Source organism: Zootoca vivipara, chromosome 8 (assembly GCF_963506605.1).
Source record: "Zootoca vivipara chromosome 8, rZooViv1.1, whole genome shotgun sequence".
Classification (NCBI taxonomy): Eukaryota; Metazoa; Chordata; class Lepidosauria; order Squamata; family Lacertidae; genus Zootoca; species Zootoca vivipara.
This window is the reverse complement of record NC_083283.1, coordinates 49266204-49280896: the sequence shown is the minus strand read 5'-3', so window position 1 is coordinate 49280896 and position 14693 is coordinate 49266204. Positions and strand designations below refer to the sequence as shown.

The 14693-nt window shown below is 39.5% G+C and overlaps 1 protein-coding gene across 4 annotated transcripts in view; it reads right to left on the bottom strand.

The window, feature by feature from the left end:
- GNAL (G protein subunit alpha L) overlaps positions 1-14693 on the bottom strand; it is a 124803-nt gene that overhangs the window by 25791 nt on the left and 84319 nt on the right. For all 4 annotated transcript variants that reach the window (XM_035124705.2, XM_060277912.1, XM_035124706.2 and 1 more), the window contains exon 5: positions 10550-10647. In XM_035124705.2, coding sequence (XP_034980596.2) covers positions 10550-10647 — 98 coding nt within the window. The remainder of the gene's footprint in view (positions 1-10549; positions 10648-14693) is intronic.

The following is a 14693-nucleotide window of genomic DNA, read 5'->3' as shown; positions in this document are numbered from 1 at the left end:
TAGAAGGAAAATGCACCCAAACTTATACTGCTGACTGACAGTGAAGCATTTGGAATGCCTCTAACCTTCTGATAGCATTATCAGACATGAACCAGGTCCTTTTTGGACCACTGCATTAAGCTTTTAATTTTGGGAGGGAGTTTATGAGCTAGGGAATGAGAAAAGATCTAGAAAGAGGATGTTGCCCATTCAAGAGGAAACCATTCCTATACATTCAAATTTTAAAAAGGGTTAATGTTTCGTTTTGCTCAGAGAAAAATCTGCATCTAAACATTGGCAAGACAAAGGAGATGGTGTTGGACTTTTGGAGGAAGAGAGGGGAGCTAGCCCTGTTGTATATGGGGGGGGCTGTGTGGAGAGAGTCTCTTCCTTTAAATACCTGGGAGTCCATCTTAGTGAAGACCTAACTTGGAAGGTCAATACACCCAGGTGGTTAGGAATGCCCAACAGAGACTTCATTTCCTTAGGGCAGGCATCCCCAAACTTCGGCCCTCCAGATGTTTTGGACTACAATTCCCATCTTCCCTGACCACTGGTCCTGTTAGCTAGGGATCATAGGAGTTGTAGGCCAAAACATCTGGAGGGCCGCAGTTTGGGGGCCTGCCTTAGGGTCTTGCGAAAGAACAAGGTTGGACAGCAACTGATGATTTCCTTCTATTGGTCCACGATAGAAAGTGTTCTCTCATACAGTCATACCTAGGGTTGAGTACACTTCAGGTTGAGTACTTTCAAGTTAAGTACTCCGCAGACCCGTCTGGAATGGATTAATCCACTTTCCATTACTTTCAATGGGAAAGTTCGCTTCAGGTTAAGTACGCTTCAGGTTAAGTACGGACTTCCAGAACCAATTAAGTACTTAACCTGAGGTACCACTGTACATTGATTATTGCCCTCATTTTATGGATCAATGGTCTCATTAGACAGTAAAATTCGTGTTAAATTGCTGTTTTAGAGGGTGTTTTTCTAGTCTGTAACGGATTAATCCACTTTCCATTACTTTCAATGGAAAAGTTCGCTTCAGGTTAAGTACGGACTTCCGGAACCAATTAAGTACTTAACCTGAGGTACTATTGTACTGCATTACAGTGTGGTATGCTGGTTTGCCAGCCATGGACAGAGAGTCCCTATGGAGGGTGGTGAAGACAGCCCACGATATCATGGGCTGTCCCCTGAGTCCGCTAGATGTCATCGCGGGAGACCGTTGCCTCAGAAGAGCAAGGAACATTCTCAGGGATGACTCACACCCTGCCCAGCACCTTTTTAATCTCCTCAGGCAGGAGATATAGAAGCATGATAAGGCGCACCAACAGGTTCAAGAAAAGTTTCTACCCTGCGCTGTGAGGCTGCTGAATGGAAGACAGCAACATTGCAGCTGACGTTTGGAGTTGGTGGTCGTACGACAGCACACAAATGAGGACTGAGAGATTGTGGGGGGCTAGGGGGGCTCATTAAATCTCACTGTAAACAAGTGGTACAGTGACAATAAAGTATTTCTATTTCTATTGTTAATTACAGGTATTTTTAACTTGAGACTTTGCTGTAATTCATCTATATTAGTATTGTCTAAACAATTAGCTGTATTTGAGAATATCAGTAAATGCTTAATCTGATAATCCAATGGATTGCTAGCAATGACCTTAATTGGATGGCAGATGATCCATCTCTAATACTATCTCAGAGAATTTATTCATCTTAACAAGGCTACTCAAAATGAACTGCCAAAATCATCCTTTGCTTAAATAAAAAATAATCAAGTTTAACTACAAAATCACTGTGTGAATAAACCCATGGAGGAGATAGGGGAAGTCTCGAGATTCAGGGAAATATCTTTATATGGATATGTATTTGGTTTTTGTTATAAAGTCATATTTGTAAAATGAAATAAAAATGATTAAAATAAAATACAAAATCACTGTGTGAAAATCTCTTTTGTAAACCTTGTGTTATTTTATAAAATTTAAATATAAATTATCATAATGCCACCCACAAGGTACACAGAAGTATAACTATTTAAAATTGTGACCCTCTGAAAGGGGTTCAACCCCACTAAAATGGCTAGATGAAAAATGTGTATGTGGGTGCCAGCGTCATGCTCTCCCTTGATGGTTTCCATCCCCTTTGCTCCAGGACGATGTGGGGAACCTGTGGCCCCCAGAGGTTGTTGGATTCCAACTCACATCAGCCCTAGGTCAAAGGATGATGTGAGCCGCAGTGCAAAAACATCTAGAAGGCCACAGGTTCCAGTTCCCCACCCCTGCTCTAGGATCTCCCATAGGAGAGGAAGTTTAAGGGGTGAGTTCAACCCTCAAAGATCCAAATTGAAGAGCTCTTTCAACAAAAAGGATTATAGAGCACATACTCCCAAGTTCATAGAAGCACAGAGCAGCTCACCAGCCAAAGGAGAAATGCTTCTTCAAGGCATGCAACATAGGACATGAAATTTGAGACTCTCTCTCTCTCTCTCTCTCTCTCTCTGTGTGTGTGTGTGTGTGTGTGTGAGAGAGAGAGAGAGAGAGAGAGAGAGAGAGAGAGAGAGAGAGAGAGAGAGCATGTGCAAGTGAACAGCACAGCATGAAGAAGAATAGCAGAGTGAAAGTGAATGAATGAATGAATGAAAACCCCAAATATATACACAATGGAGGGAAACACACCAAGGGCACAGCACAACATTTTGTTTCAGGGCTCACTTGTGGTGTCTAGTTAGAAGCTGATGATCTGTAGATAATTACTGGTGTGGTACAGGAAAGGGCTAAAATGAGGGTGTAGCTATTTACTGTACATATATATTTGACAACATTTAAGTTTTGTTATTCAAATGAAAAAAATGTCACAATCAAATAAATACTGAATAACATTTTGAAACAAACACAACGCTGTGTTTACATGTGTGGATCTCAGTTTGCTCTACCCTCGGTTCAAATTTCATCTGTCTCTTCTGGGTAGAATCATTAATAAAGCACAATGAACGTAAAAACTAAGTCAGATGGGGCCAGGAAAGGGGAAGTTTCCAAATGGCTTTTATCTGTGCTTCTGTTTATTATTCTCTTTCAGAAAGCACAATCCACTAGCATATGAGAACTGCAAGACTGTTCTAGTAGTAAGACCATTTTTAAACTTTATTAATAAGAGATCAATTCTTTCGTGCTAAAAACGTAATGTTGATTATTTCACTAAAATGATCATTAGAAGAGAGAATGCAACAAAAGGAGTAGTGTCAACATGACCTAACTTAACAATGACATTTTCCGAACATGAAACCATCACAGATTTCTCTCCAGATCCTTATTTACTTTCCTTACCTTAAGATTTCCAGATTTCTATTCTGATTCCTATTATTCCAGTCTTACTTTTTACTTGCTTTTCTTTGTTGTTAAAATCATGATTAAATATTTCAGAATAGTTTATGGTTTTAATTGATAATACAGTGGTACCTCTGGTTAAGAACTTAATTTGTTCTGGAGATCTGTTCTTAACCTGAAACTCTTCTTAACCTGAGACACCACATTAGCTAATGGGGCCTCCTGCCACCGCTGCGCTGATGCCACATGATTTCTGTTCTCATCCTGAAGCAAAGTTCTTAACCCGAGGTACTATTTCTGGGTTAGCGGAGTCTGTAACCTGAAGCGTTTGTAACCTGAAGTGGTTGTAACTCGAGGTACCACTGTATAATCGTTTAGCATTTTTGATTTTTGAAACTACCTTACGGTGAGTTGTCCTAAATGGTGGGTTATAGATATATCAAACAAACAAACAAACAAACAAACAAACACACATAAAAAGTATATCAAATACTATGTGTGTTAACTTTTGTTCACACAGCAAGACTGCCCCCTCCTCTCTTTCCCTCCCACAGTGCCTTGTGCATCCTCATAAGGGGTTGGGAAACTGCAATTGGTAAAAGAAAAAGCTTAACTCAAGGGCAAACTATATGATATGATGCTTAATGATCCCAGTCCAAACACACAAGCTTCCTTCTCCACTCTTCTCCTGAGCATCTTAACTGAATTCTTCTGAAGGCTGTTGAACAATTTTTTCTTATAACATTTTGACCGGGAGATTAGGAGTGATCCTTACAAAGCAGTATACCAAACCATTAACGCACAAACAGCTCACTTCTAGTAAAGGGAGCCACTGATTAAGGGTAAGGATGGCTGCTTAGATGCTTAGTTAACAAGAATTGCTAATAAAATGTGGTGATCCACATTGTGGGTGAACATGGGTGAGTGGTACGTGTGTAAGGAAGAATGAATGGATGATGGAAGAATGGGGAGTGTGCATGTGAGAAAATGGACAGATAATTGGGAGTGTGGGGTTTGTGGGAATAAGGATGCTGAACTAGATAGGTCAAATATGGCTTTCCTTATGCCCATATCATAACATGGAAAGGATATCCATTTTTGTTAAATAACAGTGGATTTTACATACCAAGTTATCCAATTCTAAACTACTTTTTCACCTAAGCCCTTCTCAGTAAACCCATGACTGACAGTGCTTCTGTTTCCACAGCAACCTTCCCCTCCAGGGATTTAACCCTCTCCTCTGGCCTACTCTTCTGTAATATCTATATAATTGAACTATTAAAATCTACATGTATTGTTTTCTTCTTTTTAAAAAGTCAATCGTGAAATTCTGTTTTTTTCTTTGAATTGATCGTGTCATAAAAATAAGGACTAGTTACTGAATTTAAAGAAATTTAATTACGTTCGATTTCTTTGTGTACTGAAGCCAAGAAGGGGGGGGGGGGAAATGCTAAGGTTTAGAAGCTTACATTCTTGTGTAGAATCTGTCCCCCTGTTCTGCCTGTGAATTATCAAAGCCACCCACCATCCCTCCAACATGTTAGCATTAGCTATTCATTCTCCTTTAACTAATTTTTAACTCACTTTTTTACAGGGTGTTGTGTTCACAGAGGAAAAGGTGAAGTGATTATTCTTATCTAACTTTCGTCTCGTGTTGAACTAGCTCTCTTTTATCAGAACAGGAGTAACCAAGCAGAATATATATGAAAAAAGTTCTATACATCTAGAAAGTAGCTTTATTTAAACCGAGATATCCAATATTTTCCTAAGGGTTCCTAGGAGGTAGATATAATGGGGTAGATGAAATCCTGAAAGTGCATTTGAAAAAAGTTTACAGTGGTACCTACAACACAGGTTACAAACTCTTCTAACCCAGAAATAGTACCTCAGGTTAAGAACTTTGCTTCAGGATGAGAACAGAAATCATGCTCCAGCGGCACGGTGGCAGCAGGAGGCCCCATTAGCTAAAGTGGTGCTTCAGGTTAAGAACAGTTTCAGGTTAAGAACGGACCTCCAGAACAAATTAAGTTCTTAACCCGAGGTACCACTGTATAGATATTTAGGGCTTCTCTACGCTTCCACTTGACCTATGCCTAGAAAGTACAGGTCCAATATGTTTTCTGCTTGTTCCGTGCTCTCTAGGCATGGGTCTGAATGGTTTTTCATTTGTCGCACAGCTTTTCCTGGGAAAACCCACTGATTATCACCGAATCAAATCCAATGCCAAGCCACAGAAAATCCTACTGACGTCTGTTTCGATTCAGCAGGAAACAATGTGTTTTTCCCAGGTGACAGTGACAGGACAAGCGGAAGTGAAGTGGGATTAACAATCAACTTCCATAACAAAGAATAAAGAGAGAGAAATGGCAAGGAGAGCTTTAACTTTAAATAAGAGAGTATGTCATAAAGAGCAATCATGATGTTTTAAAAACCACATAATTTTAACATAGGAATGTGTGTGTGTGTGTGTGTGTGTGTGCAAAACACCAACTTTTTCAAAGCAGCATTTTTTCTTTAGAGATTACAAAGAAAAATGTTACAAGGGTTGCTGTATACTCCAAAGATTGCACACTGGAAATGAGGTGGTCGATGTAAACGTAAAGGGCTATTTAGATTTGAGGTGGCTGGCAATTACACACACACACACACACACACACACACACACACGTATACACACTCAAATCCAACTGTAGTTTAAAAAAATTCCCACTGGTTTATCAATTAATGCCTCCTCCCAGGGAAGAATGGGATCTGTAGCTCTGTGAGGGAAATAAGGGGTATTCTAATACTCTCAGCACGCTTAACAAACTACAATTCCCAGAATTCTTGGGGGGAAGCCATGTCTGTTAAGGTGGTAGAATACGGTGGTACCTTGGTTCTCAATCGCCTTGGTACTCCAATGCCTTGTTACTCAAACGCCGAAAACCTGGAAGCAAGTTTTTGAATGTCTTCCAGAAGCCGAATGTCTGATGCGGCTGTCAACTATTGTTTCTGGGGCACCTGCACCAATCAGAAGCTGTGTCTTGGTTTTCAAACTTTTCGGAAGTCAAACAGACTTCCAGAATGGATTATGTTTGGCGCTTTTGTTTTTGCTATTTATTTTGCATTTTTGTTTTTGAGGCTTTTTCGGTTCATTTGTTTTTGTTGTTGTTTAGTCGTTTAGTCGTGTCCGACTCTTCGTGACCCCATGGACCATAGCACGCCAGGCACTCCTGTCTTCCACTGCCTCCCACAGTTTGGTCAAACTCATGTTCGTAGCTTCGAGAACACTGTCCAACCATCTCATCCTCTGTCGTCCCCTTCTCCTAGTGCCCTCCATCTTTCCCAACATCAAGGTCTTTTCCAAGGTCTTTTCTCTTCTCATGAGGTGGCCAAAGTATTGGAGCCTCAGCTTCACGATCTGTCCTTCCAGTGAGCACTCAGGGCTGATTTCCTTAAGAATGGATAGGTTTGATCTTCTTGCAGTCCATGGGACTCTCAAGAGTCTCCTCCAGCACCATAATTCAAAAGCACCAATTCTTCAGCGATCAGCCTTCTTTATGGTCCAGCTCTCACTTCCATACATCACTACTGGGAAAACCATAGCTTTAACTATACGAACCTTTGTAGGCAAGGTGATGTCTCTGCTTTTTAAGATGCTGTCTAGGTTTGTCATTGCTTTTCTCCCAAGAAGCAGGCGTCTTTTAATTTCGTGACTGCTGTCACCATCTGCAGTGATCAAGGAGCCCAAGAAAGTAAAATCTCTCACTGCCTCCATTTCTTCCCCTTCTATTTGCCAGGAGGTGATGGGACCAGTGGCCATGATCTTGGTTTTTTTGATGTTGAGCTTCAGACCATATTTTGCGCTCTCCTCTTTCACCCTCATTAAAAGGTTCTTTAATTCCTCCTCACTTTCTGCCATCAAGGTTGTGTCATCTGCATATCTGAGGTTGTTGATATTTCTTCCGGCAATCTTAATTCCGGCTTGGGATTCATCTAGTCCAGCCTTTCGCATGATGAATTCTGCATATAAGTTAAATAAGCAGGGAGACAATATACAACCTTGTTGTACTCCTTTCCCAATTTTGAACCAATCAGTTGTTCCATATCCAGTTCTAACTGTAGCTTCTTGTCCCACATAGAGATTTCTCAGGAGACAGATGAGGTGAGGCACTCCCATTTCTTTAAGAACTTGCCATAGTTTGCTGTGGTTGACATTTGTTTTTATGACTGTGTGAAACCCATTTCAGCTTCTGATTGATTGATTGATTGATTGATTGTGTGACTGCAGAAATGGATAATCCCCCCATCCAAACTATGACTATCATCATTGCTGATCGTCGAAGAATTGATGCTTTTGAATTATGGTGCTGGAGGAGACTCTTGAGAGTCCCATGGACTGCTAGAAGATCAAACCTATCCATTCTTAAGGAAATCAGCCCTGAGTGCTCCCTGGAAGGACAGATCGTGAAGCTGAGGCTCCAATACTTTGGCCACCTCATGAGAAGAGAAGAATCCTTGGAAAAGACCCTGATGTTGGGAAAGATGGAGGGCACTAGGAGAAGGGGACGACAGAGGACGAGATGGTTGGACAGTGTTCTCGAAGCTACGAACATGAGTTTGACCAAACTGCGGGAGGCAGTGCAAGACAGGAGTGCCTGGCGTGCTATGGTCCATGGGGTCACGAAGAGTCGGACACGACTAAACGACTAAACAACAACAACAACAACATCATCATTGCAGGCAAGAAAATAATAATTTTATTTTTTATCATCTACAATATTGTCTTATTTATTTTATAGTACAGTACATTGATTATTGCTTTCATTTTATGGATCAATGGTCTCATTAAATAGTAAAATTCATGTTAAATTGCTGTTTTAGGGGTCCTGAATGGATCAATCCATTTTGCATTACTTTCTATGGGAAAGTGTGCCTTGGTTTTGGAACGCTTTGGTTTGGGAATGGACTTCCGGAACGGACTAAGTTTGAGAACCAAAGTACCACTGTACTGCTTTAAATGTATGGAGCAGCTGTGGCCTAACTCAGCTGAATACAACCCACTGAAATTTTGTTTATCGGTATAATAGTATGCAATAGTACCCATCCTCCCTTCCATAACTGTCTGGTAGCCTTGTTCTCTATACCATAAGCTCGTCTTTGATACTGGTAGTCTTTGTTTACAACACAGTGCTGGGATGTTCCCTGTGATACTGTCAGTCATGTGATAATTGGCCAGTTTTCTCTACTACAATTACTGCTGAACCTAAAAATAACTAAACCTTGCCTTGGCCACTTACCTAATTTTACAGGAAATGAAAAACAATGAATCGCCCTACAAAAATGGTTTTGAATTCATGCCAGTGAACCACTGATATGAACTGAGTCTAGAAGTTTAAACAGGAGAAAAATCAGTTAATTTGTTAAGAACTCGAATCATCAGTTAGATTCCGGTTCTACAAGTATTAAAAGATATTATAGAAACAATAGAAATATTGTTTAAAATGACATGATATTTAACCTGGACAGGTAGTTATCTAACAAAATCCAGGTATTCCAAGCAATTTGCTTTATTCTTAAAATGCACCAGCCTTTTAAAAAAGTAACTTTTTTGTTATAACTGAGCATTGGAAAATCGAATCAGGCCCATTTAATTATTTAGAGGGTGGATACCCTGCCTTTCTACCTCCAAAATTATATTATATTATTATTATTTTTGAAAAAAGTTAATGATTATTTGACCTGTAAGAAAGTAGCTTTAAATTAGTGACATGGTTTCTTCAGACTTTCAGGATCTACTTTGCTTTATGCTAGAATTGCAAGCTCCACCAACCATGCCAAAGTGAAAAATAATGGAATACTGCAGTGGCTGAGAAACTGTCTTTCAAATTGAGGTTGCCAAAAGAAAAATAACCAACACTGGACTATTATAACACGTTTGTGATTTATATTAGAGAGCAGAGAGCCACAGCAGGAATGACTGGGCATTTCTCAGGCTTTGGGACAAGGACTAGAGCTGACAAAGATGTATGTTGGGTGGAACTGCTGTGAAACTGGAAAAGCCTCCTTTTCCCACGAGGTTTCTAGAAATGTGTTGATGCTGTATATTTTATTTGCGTCAAACTATATTGCTCTGTACAATGCTATTCTACTGATTTATTCTTTTCTGACGGGAAGAAAGATTGGACTGGTCACTGGCCACTTCAAAAGATTGGACTGGCCACTTCAACTCCATCCCCAAATAAACCCCAACACCTCCCCCAAAACTATAGATGGTAATGATATGCTGGTTTTTTTGTGGGGCATGTCTTATTACAGTATATGGTATATTTTAAAATACTGTCTTTCTGGCATGGTATCATTTTTCCAGTGTTCAGAATAAGCGAATAGAATAACTGTTTTAGTTAGAGGGGAAAATGTGTCAAGTTTTTGTCAAAGATATACCTAAAAGCACACATAACAAAGTGAAATATCCTGCTTAGTTCCCAGTTTTTTCCATTTATCATAAATCCTCTATTATATACTAACCTGACTCTTACTTAAACAATTCAGATGAGCTGAAAGGAAAAAGCTGATCCTCAAGTTTTATTCTTATTCAAGCTCTTAAAACAAGGATGTTATTGAAAAAGTAGATACATATACAGTAACATAAATGAAAACAAGCACCCAAATGCCCCATGGAACCAATATAATAAATTAGTATTTATTAGCAGAGGGGGGAACATATCAACTTGGTTCCTTACGCATAGTTATGTTCCAGTCCAAATTAAGCACATTTAAGTTCCAGTTTACAGCTGGGGAGTTCAAGTATGTGCATCATTCTCAGCTATTGAAATAAGTAGGACTGAAAAGTAGTCAACTTTGGCAGGATCAGGCTCTAAGACTTTAAAGTGTGTGTGTGTGTTTCATTATAATATTAAAAGAAAGATAAGTTTTGTAACAACTTACACCCCACCAAATGTTATGTATTATGATAAGTTGATGTTTACTTTGGAACTGGGGATATAACTAATACATGGCGTAGATTACATAGTTAGTGGACTGAGTGAAAGGAGCAGTCACTGTAAGTGAGGTTTGAGAGAGGAGACATGGCTATAATAAATCAGGTGTAGTGTATGAGGAATATTCCCTTTCCTGTGAAAAAAACACCTCCCTCAAACATAAAACAAAACAAAAATGCTTTCTGCAAGTTTCCACTGGCCTCCAATCATAAATTTAGAATGCTAGTTTTCAGGCTTGCACAAGTACATTGTTCTGTAAGCAGCACTTACTATTGTGCACAATCAATCAACTGGTATTCATTTGATCTCTCGAAGCATGCCTTTACTCCTTCATCGTCCCAGAGCTTTTTTGCGTGTTCAAAGAATTCCTGAAAATTGGAAATGTGATAACATTAATTTTGATGAAATATTTGAATTATGACTCATTCATATCTATCTCTCTATCTATCTAAGCAATACATAACAGATATAATCAACTAAACTCTTCTTTAGCAGCTCAGAAAGCTCCCCAACATACTGTTTTCCTTCCAAATATTTTGCTGTTGCACCCTTTCAAAAATGGAAGAAGTTACAATACTGGTAAACCGCAAGCAGCATACTATGCTCTCTGCCTAACACAACTGAGCCATATCTCAACAGCCTTTGGAGGGTAGCCATGCATATGTCTTGCACCCAAATCAAATCTTTAATGTGACACCTCTTTGTGGCTTTAAAAAAATTGTATACTGTTTTAATTTATTTGACTTGATTATGTTATGATTGAAAAAGATACACACATCATTTCACTTGCTCATTTTGGACGGGCGTTCAAACTTAAATGGGTTGGTGGGAGGCATCAAATACAGGGACAGCCCACCCCACCCCCTGTCTTAGGTGAGACTGGTATGTGTGCACATGCGCACAGCGCTGAACCAGGAAGTGACCTAGAAATGTCATTAAAAAGTCACTAAAAGGACAGAACAAGGGAGGATGCAGAACAGGGCAGAACAAGGTGTTTCAATTGCATGTGATTTCATGCAAGCACGCAATGACCCAGAACGCAACCCCTGCGGAAATCAGGGGTTGCCTGTACTTCAAAGACAAAGCACACCACTTAAGAGCTTGGGTAAGATCTGAAGCTAGCCTCCTCTCTGGTTAAGTTTTTACTTTGGATTCTTTATGATGTAAAGGCACCTTCAAAAAAGAAATTCCCTCTGGATTTCCAAAAACGGAATCATCAGCATATGTAATACTGTTGGTTGCATTCAACTAGGTTTTATTCAGAAGAACTCTTGTCATGGATCTACTCTGAGTAGGAATAACATGGATATTTCCTGTATATGAAATTATGACATGCATCATTCGGAAGAGCTAATTCACACAATTGGGGATGATAAAGAGAATGGTTCTTGATGAATACTGCATTCACATTACTATTTACGACAGCTAATATGTGATACTGTTAATAACTTCAAACATATGCAATTATAAAACAAAGTTGGTCATGTCAACACAATCAACACAAATAAAATAGGAAAGAACAAGTTTGTTTCTATCCCTTCTCTTTTTAGAAATGTCTTGGAAATGTTTCTGAATTCTATATTTCAGCTTTAAATAGTCAAGTTGCTCGGAAAGATTAATTTAATGTATGTATAAACCTCCTGTACCGTTTCCAGTACTTTATGCACTCAATGACTAGCTTGACAGTTCAAACAGCCAGATAAAAAATTGCTGTAATTATAGGTGCTGTCTATCACAATTTCCATTTAAAATGTAACTTCACCCTGAGTCATACATAGGTCCTAGCAGAAGGTGGGATGTTACTTTAAAGTTAACAGGTTCTTGAAAAAGAAAGGTGTGTGTGGGGGGGGACAACTAGTGAGGTTTTTAGTAAGGAAAATTTCTTTTTACATATTACTCATTAGATCAGGCCTCAAGAATTTCATTACCTTCAGCTCCAAAATGACTTCCTGCTTCAAACAAAAAGGAAAAAAATGCAGTGCACATAGATGTTGCTAGATTTTTTTTTAAAAAAAATTAAAATGGTTTGAAAGGATGTGCTCATATTAGTTTATCCAAGTGTCGGAATTCTATGGAAAATTAATCAATTCACTAGAAAGTAAATTTATTGGTTTTAAAAATAGAATAAAATATTCCACTCAGAAGAGGAGACCATCACTTGGAAAGATTCAAACACTTGCACACATATGTTAGCAAAAGACATTTCACACTATTAAACTTCTGACTTAGGTGTGCATTTGTGTCTGACTGGAGGCAAATTCTCTAACTCTGGACCATTTAAAAATTGCATCCCTTTTAACAATGCTTTGTTGTTTTGATTTATTCTGTGGTGAACATAATCAAACATGTTTGATTAGTAGTCCCTTGGTACAGTATATGATCTGGCAGCAGACTGAAATCTAAACCACTTTGGAAAAGCCTTTAAAGAACACTGCCTGAGCTGCTGTGGCTGCTTTTTCTCTTTTTAACTATGACTGTCCTCTCACATCACAGGGTGAAATTTAAATTGATAAAAAGTATTTCTAAAAAGTAGATTTTCCTCAAGTGAACATAAGATAACTAATGTTTTCTTAAACTACAAAAAATCCATAAAGGCAACCCTAGAGAGACTAGGGTGATGTCAGCAGGTTCCAGGAACTCTCTTTGTTGTGAGATTTGGGTAGGTGATTTGTTAGTTTGTTTGCACCCTGGGTGAGAGACAAGGTGGATGGGCAGAGTCCTGGGCTGGGAACCAGGAGGCTGAGAAGTGTTGAGTAGGAAAGTGTATCAGAAGGAAAAATAATTGTTGTTGTTTTTTTAGAAGAACCATGCTACATGGGGAACATAGGTTAAACACCTAGGAAGAGCTGAGCTAAATAAAAGGTTGGGCTTGAGTTGTGAGAGCTTTAAGCACAGGAAGGTTAAAAAGGTAAAGGTAAAGGGACCCCTGACACTTAAGTCCAGTCACAGATGACTCTGGAGTCAATCAATCAATCATCATCATCATCATCATCAATTTATTTATACCCCACCCATCTGGCTGAGTTTCCCCAGCCACTCTGGGCGGCTCCCAATCGAGTGTTAAAAACAATACAGCATTAAATATTAAAAACTTCCCTAAACAGGGCGGCCTTCAGATGTCTTTTAAAAATAGGATAGCTGCTTATTTCCTTGACATCTGATGGGAGGGCATTCCACAGGGCAGGCGCCACTACCGAGAAGGCCCTCTGTCTGGTTCCCTGTAACCTCACTTCTCACAATGAGGGAACCGCCAGAAGGCCCTCGGCACTGGATCTCAGTCTCCAGGCTGAACGATGTGGGTGGAGACGCTCCTTCACCTCGCTTTACAGGCCAAAGGAGCCGGCGTTTGTCCACAGACAGTTTTTCCGGGTCACGTGGCCAGCATGAATAGTGATGACAAAGCCACTTCTGGCACAACGGAACACTGAAACCAGAGCAGCGCATGGAAACGCCGTTTACCTTCCCACTGGAGCGGTACCTATTTATCTACTTGCATTTTTGACGTGCTTTCAAACTGCTATGTTGGCAGGAGCTGGGACTGAGCAATGGGAGCTCACACCATCACGGGGATTCGAACCGCTGACCTTCTGATTGGCAAGCCCAAGAGGCTCAGTGGTTTAGACCACAGCGCCACCCGCATCCCAAACATACAGGGAAGTTACTAGTGTATAATTAATCAGTTTGTTTAGGTTTGTTTAGCCAAGAGCCATCAAACAAGAACAATGTCCAAAGAGAAAAGAAATAGGTGGGGCTGATCAAACCGGCCCACAAGATAGTATAAGCCACAGGTTTTTTTTCCAGCTCAGTATGAAAAGGAGCCTTCCCTTGGAACAAAGAATGACAGTTCAGGAAATATGCCCATTCAACAGAGTTATTTTTGACAATAGGTAAACCTCAGACATTAGGATAGAAGAACTACTTGTTAAAGGATTCACTTGGCTGCATTAATAAACAACAAAGCTTCTGTAAGGTTGAAAGTACAGTCACTTTACTTAGAAGCCTCATTTCACTTAGTTCAATAGGACATCCTCCAAGAAGTGTGCGAACTGATTTTAACTTTAAGCAGCGATCCGCCTTAAACTATGTGGACTGTGTCTTCTCTCTCTCCTACTATGTTAGTCATAACTCTGAAAAATGCTGGACTTAGAAAATTCTCACATTTCCTAATTTAGACTTTTTGCAACTCAGAGCAGATGCTTTAGTATTGCTCATAAACATCCTCAGCGTACAACAAGAGTATGCAATAATTATGTCTTCAGTACTGTATAGTTGTTCACAGAGATTTATTAAGGCACCACACTGTTTATTATTTTACAGTAAACTGTCTTCCCCTTCTTATAATTGGGAACAAACTTCTTCAACATTCAAATAATTGCACATAGAGCACATCATCACCATCACCATCACTATTTCT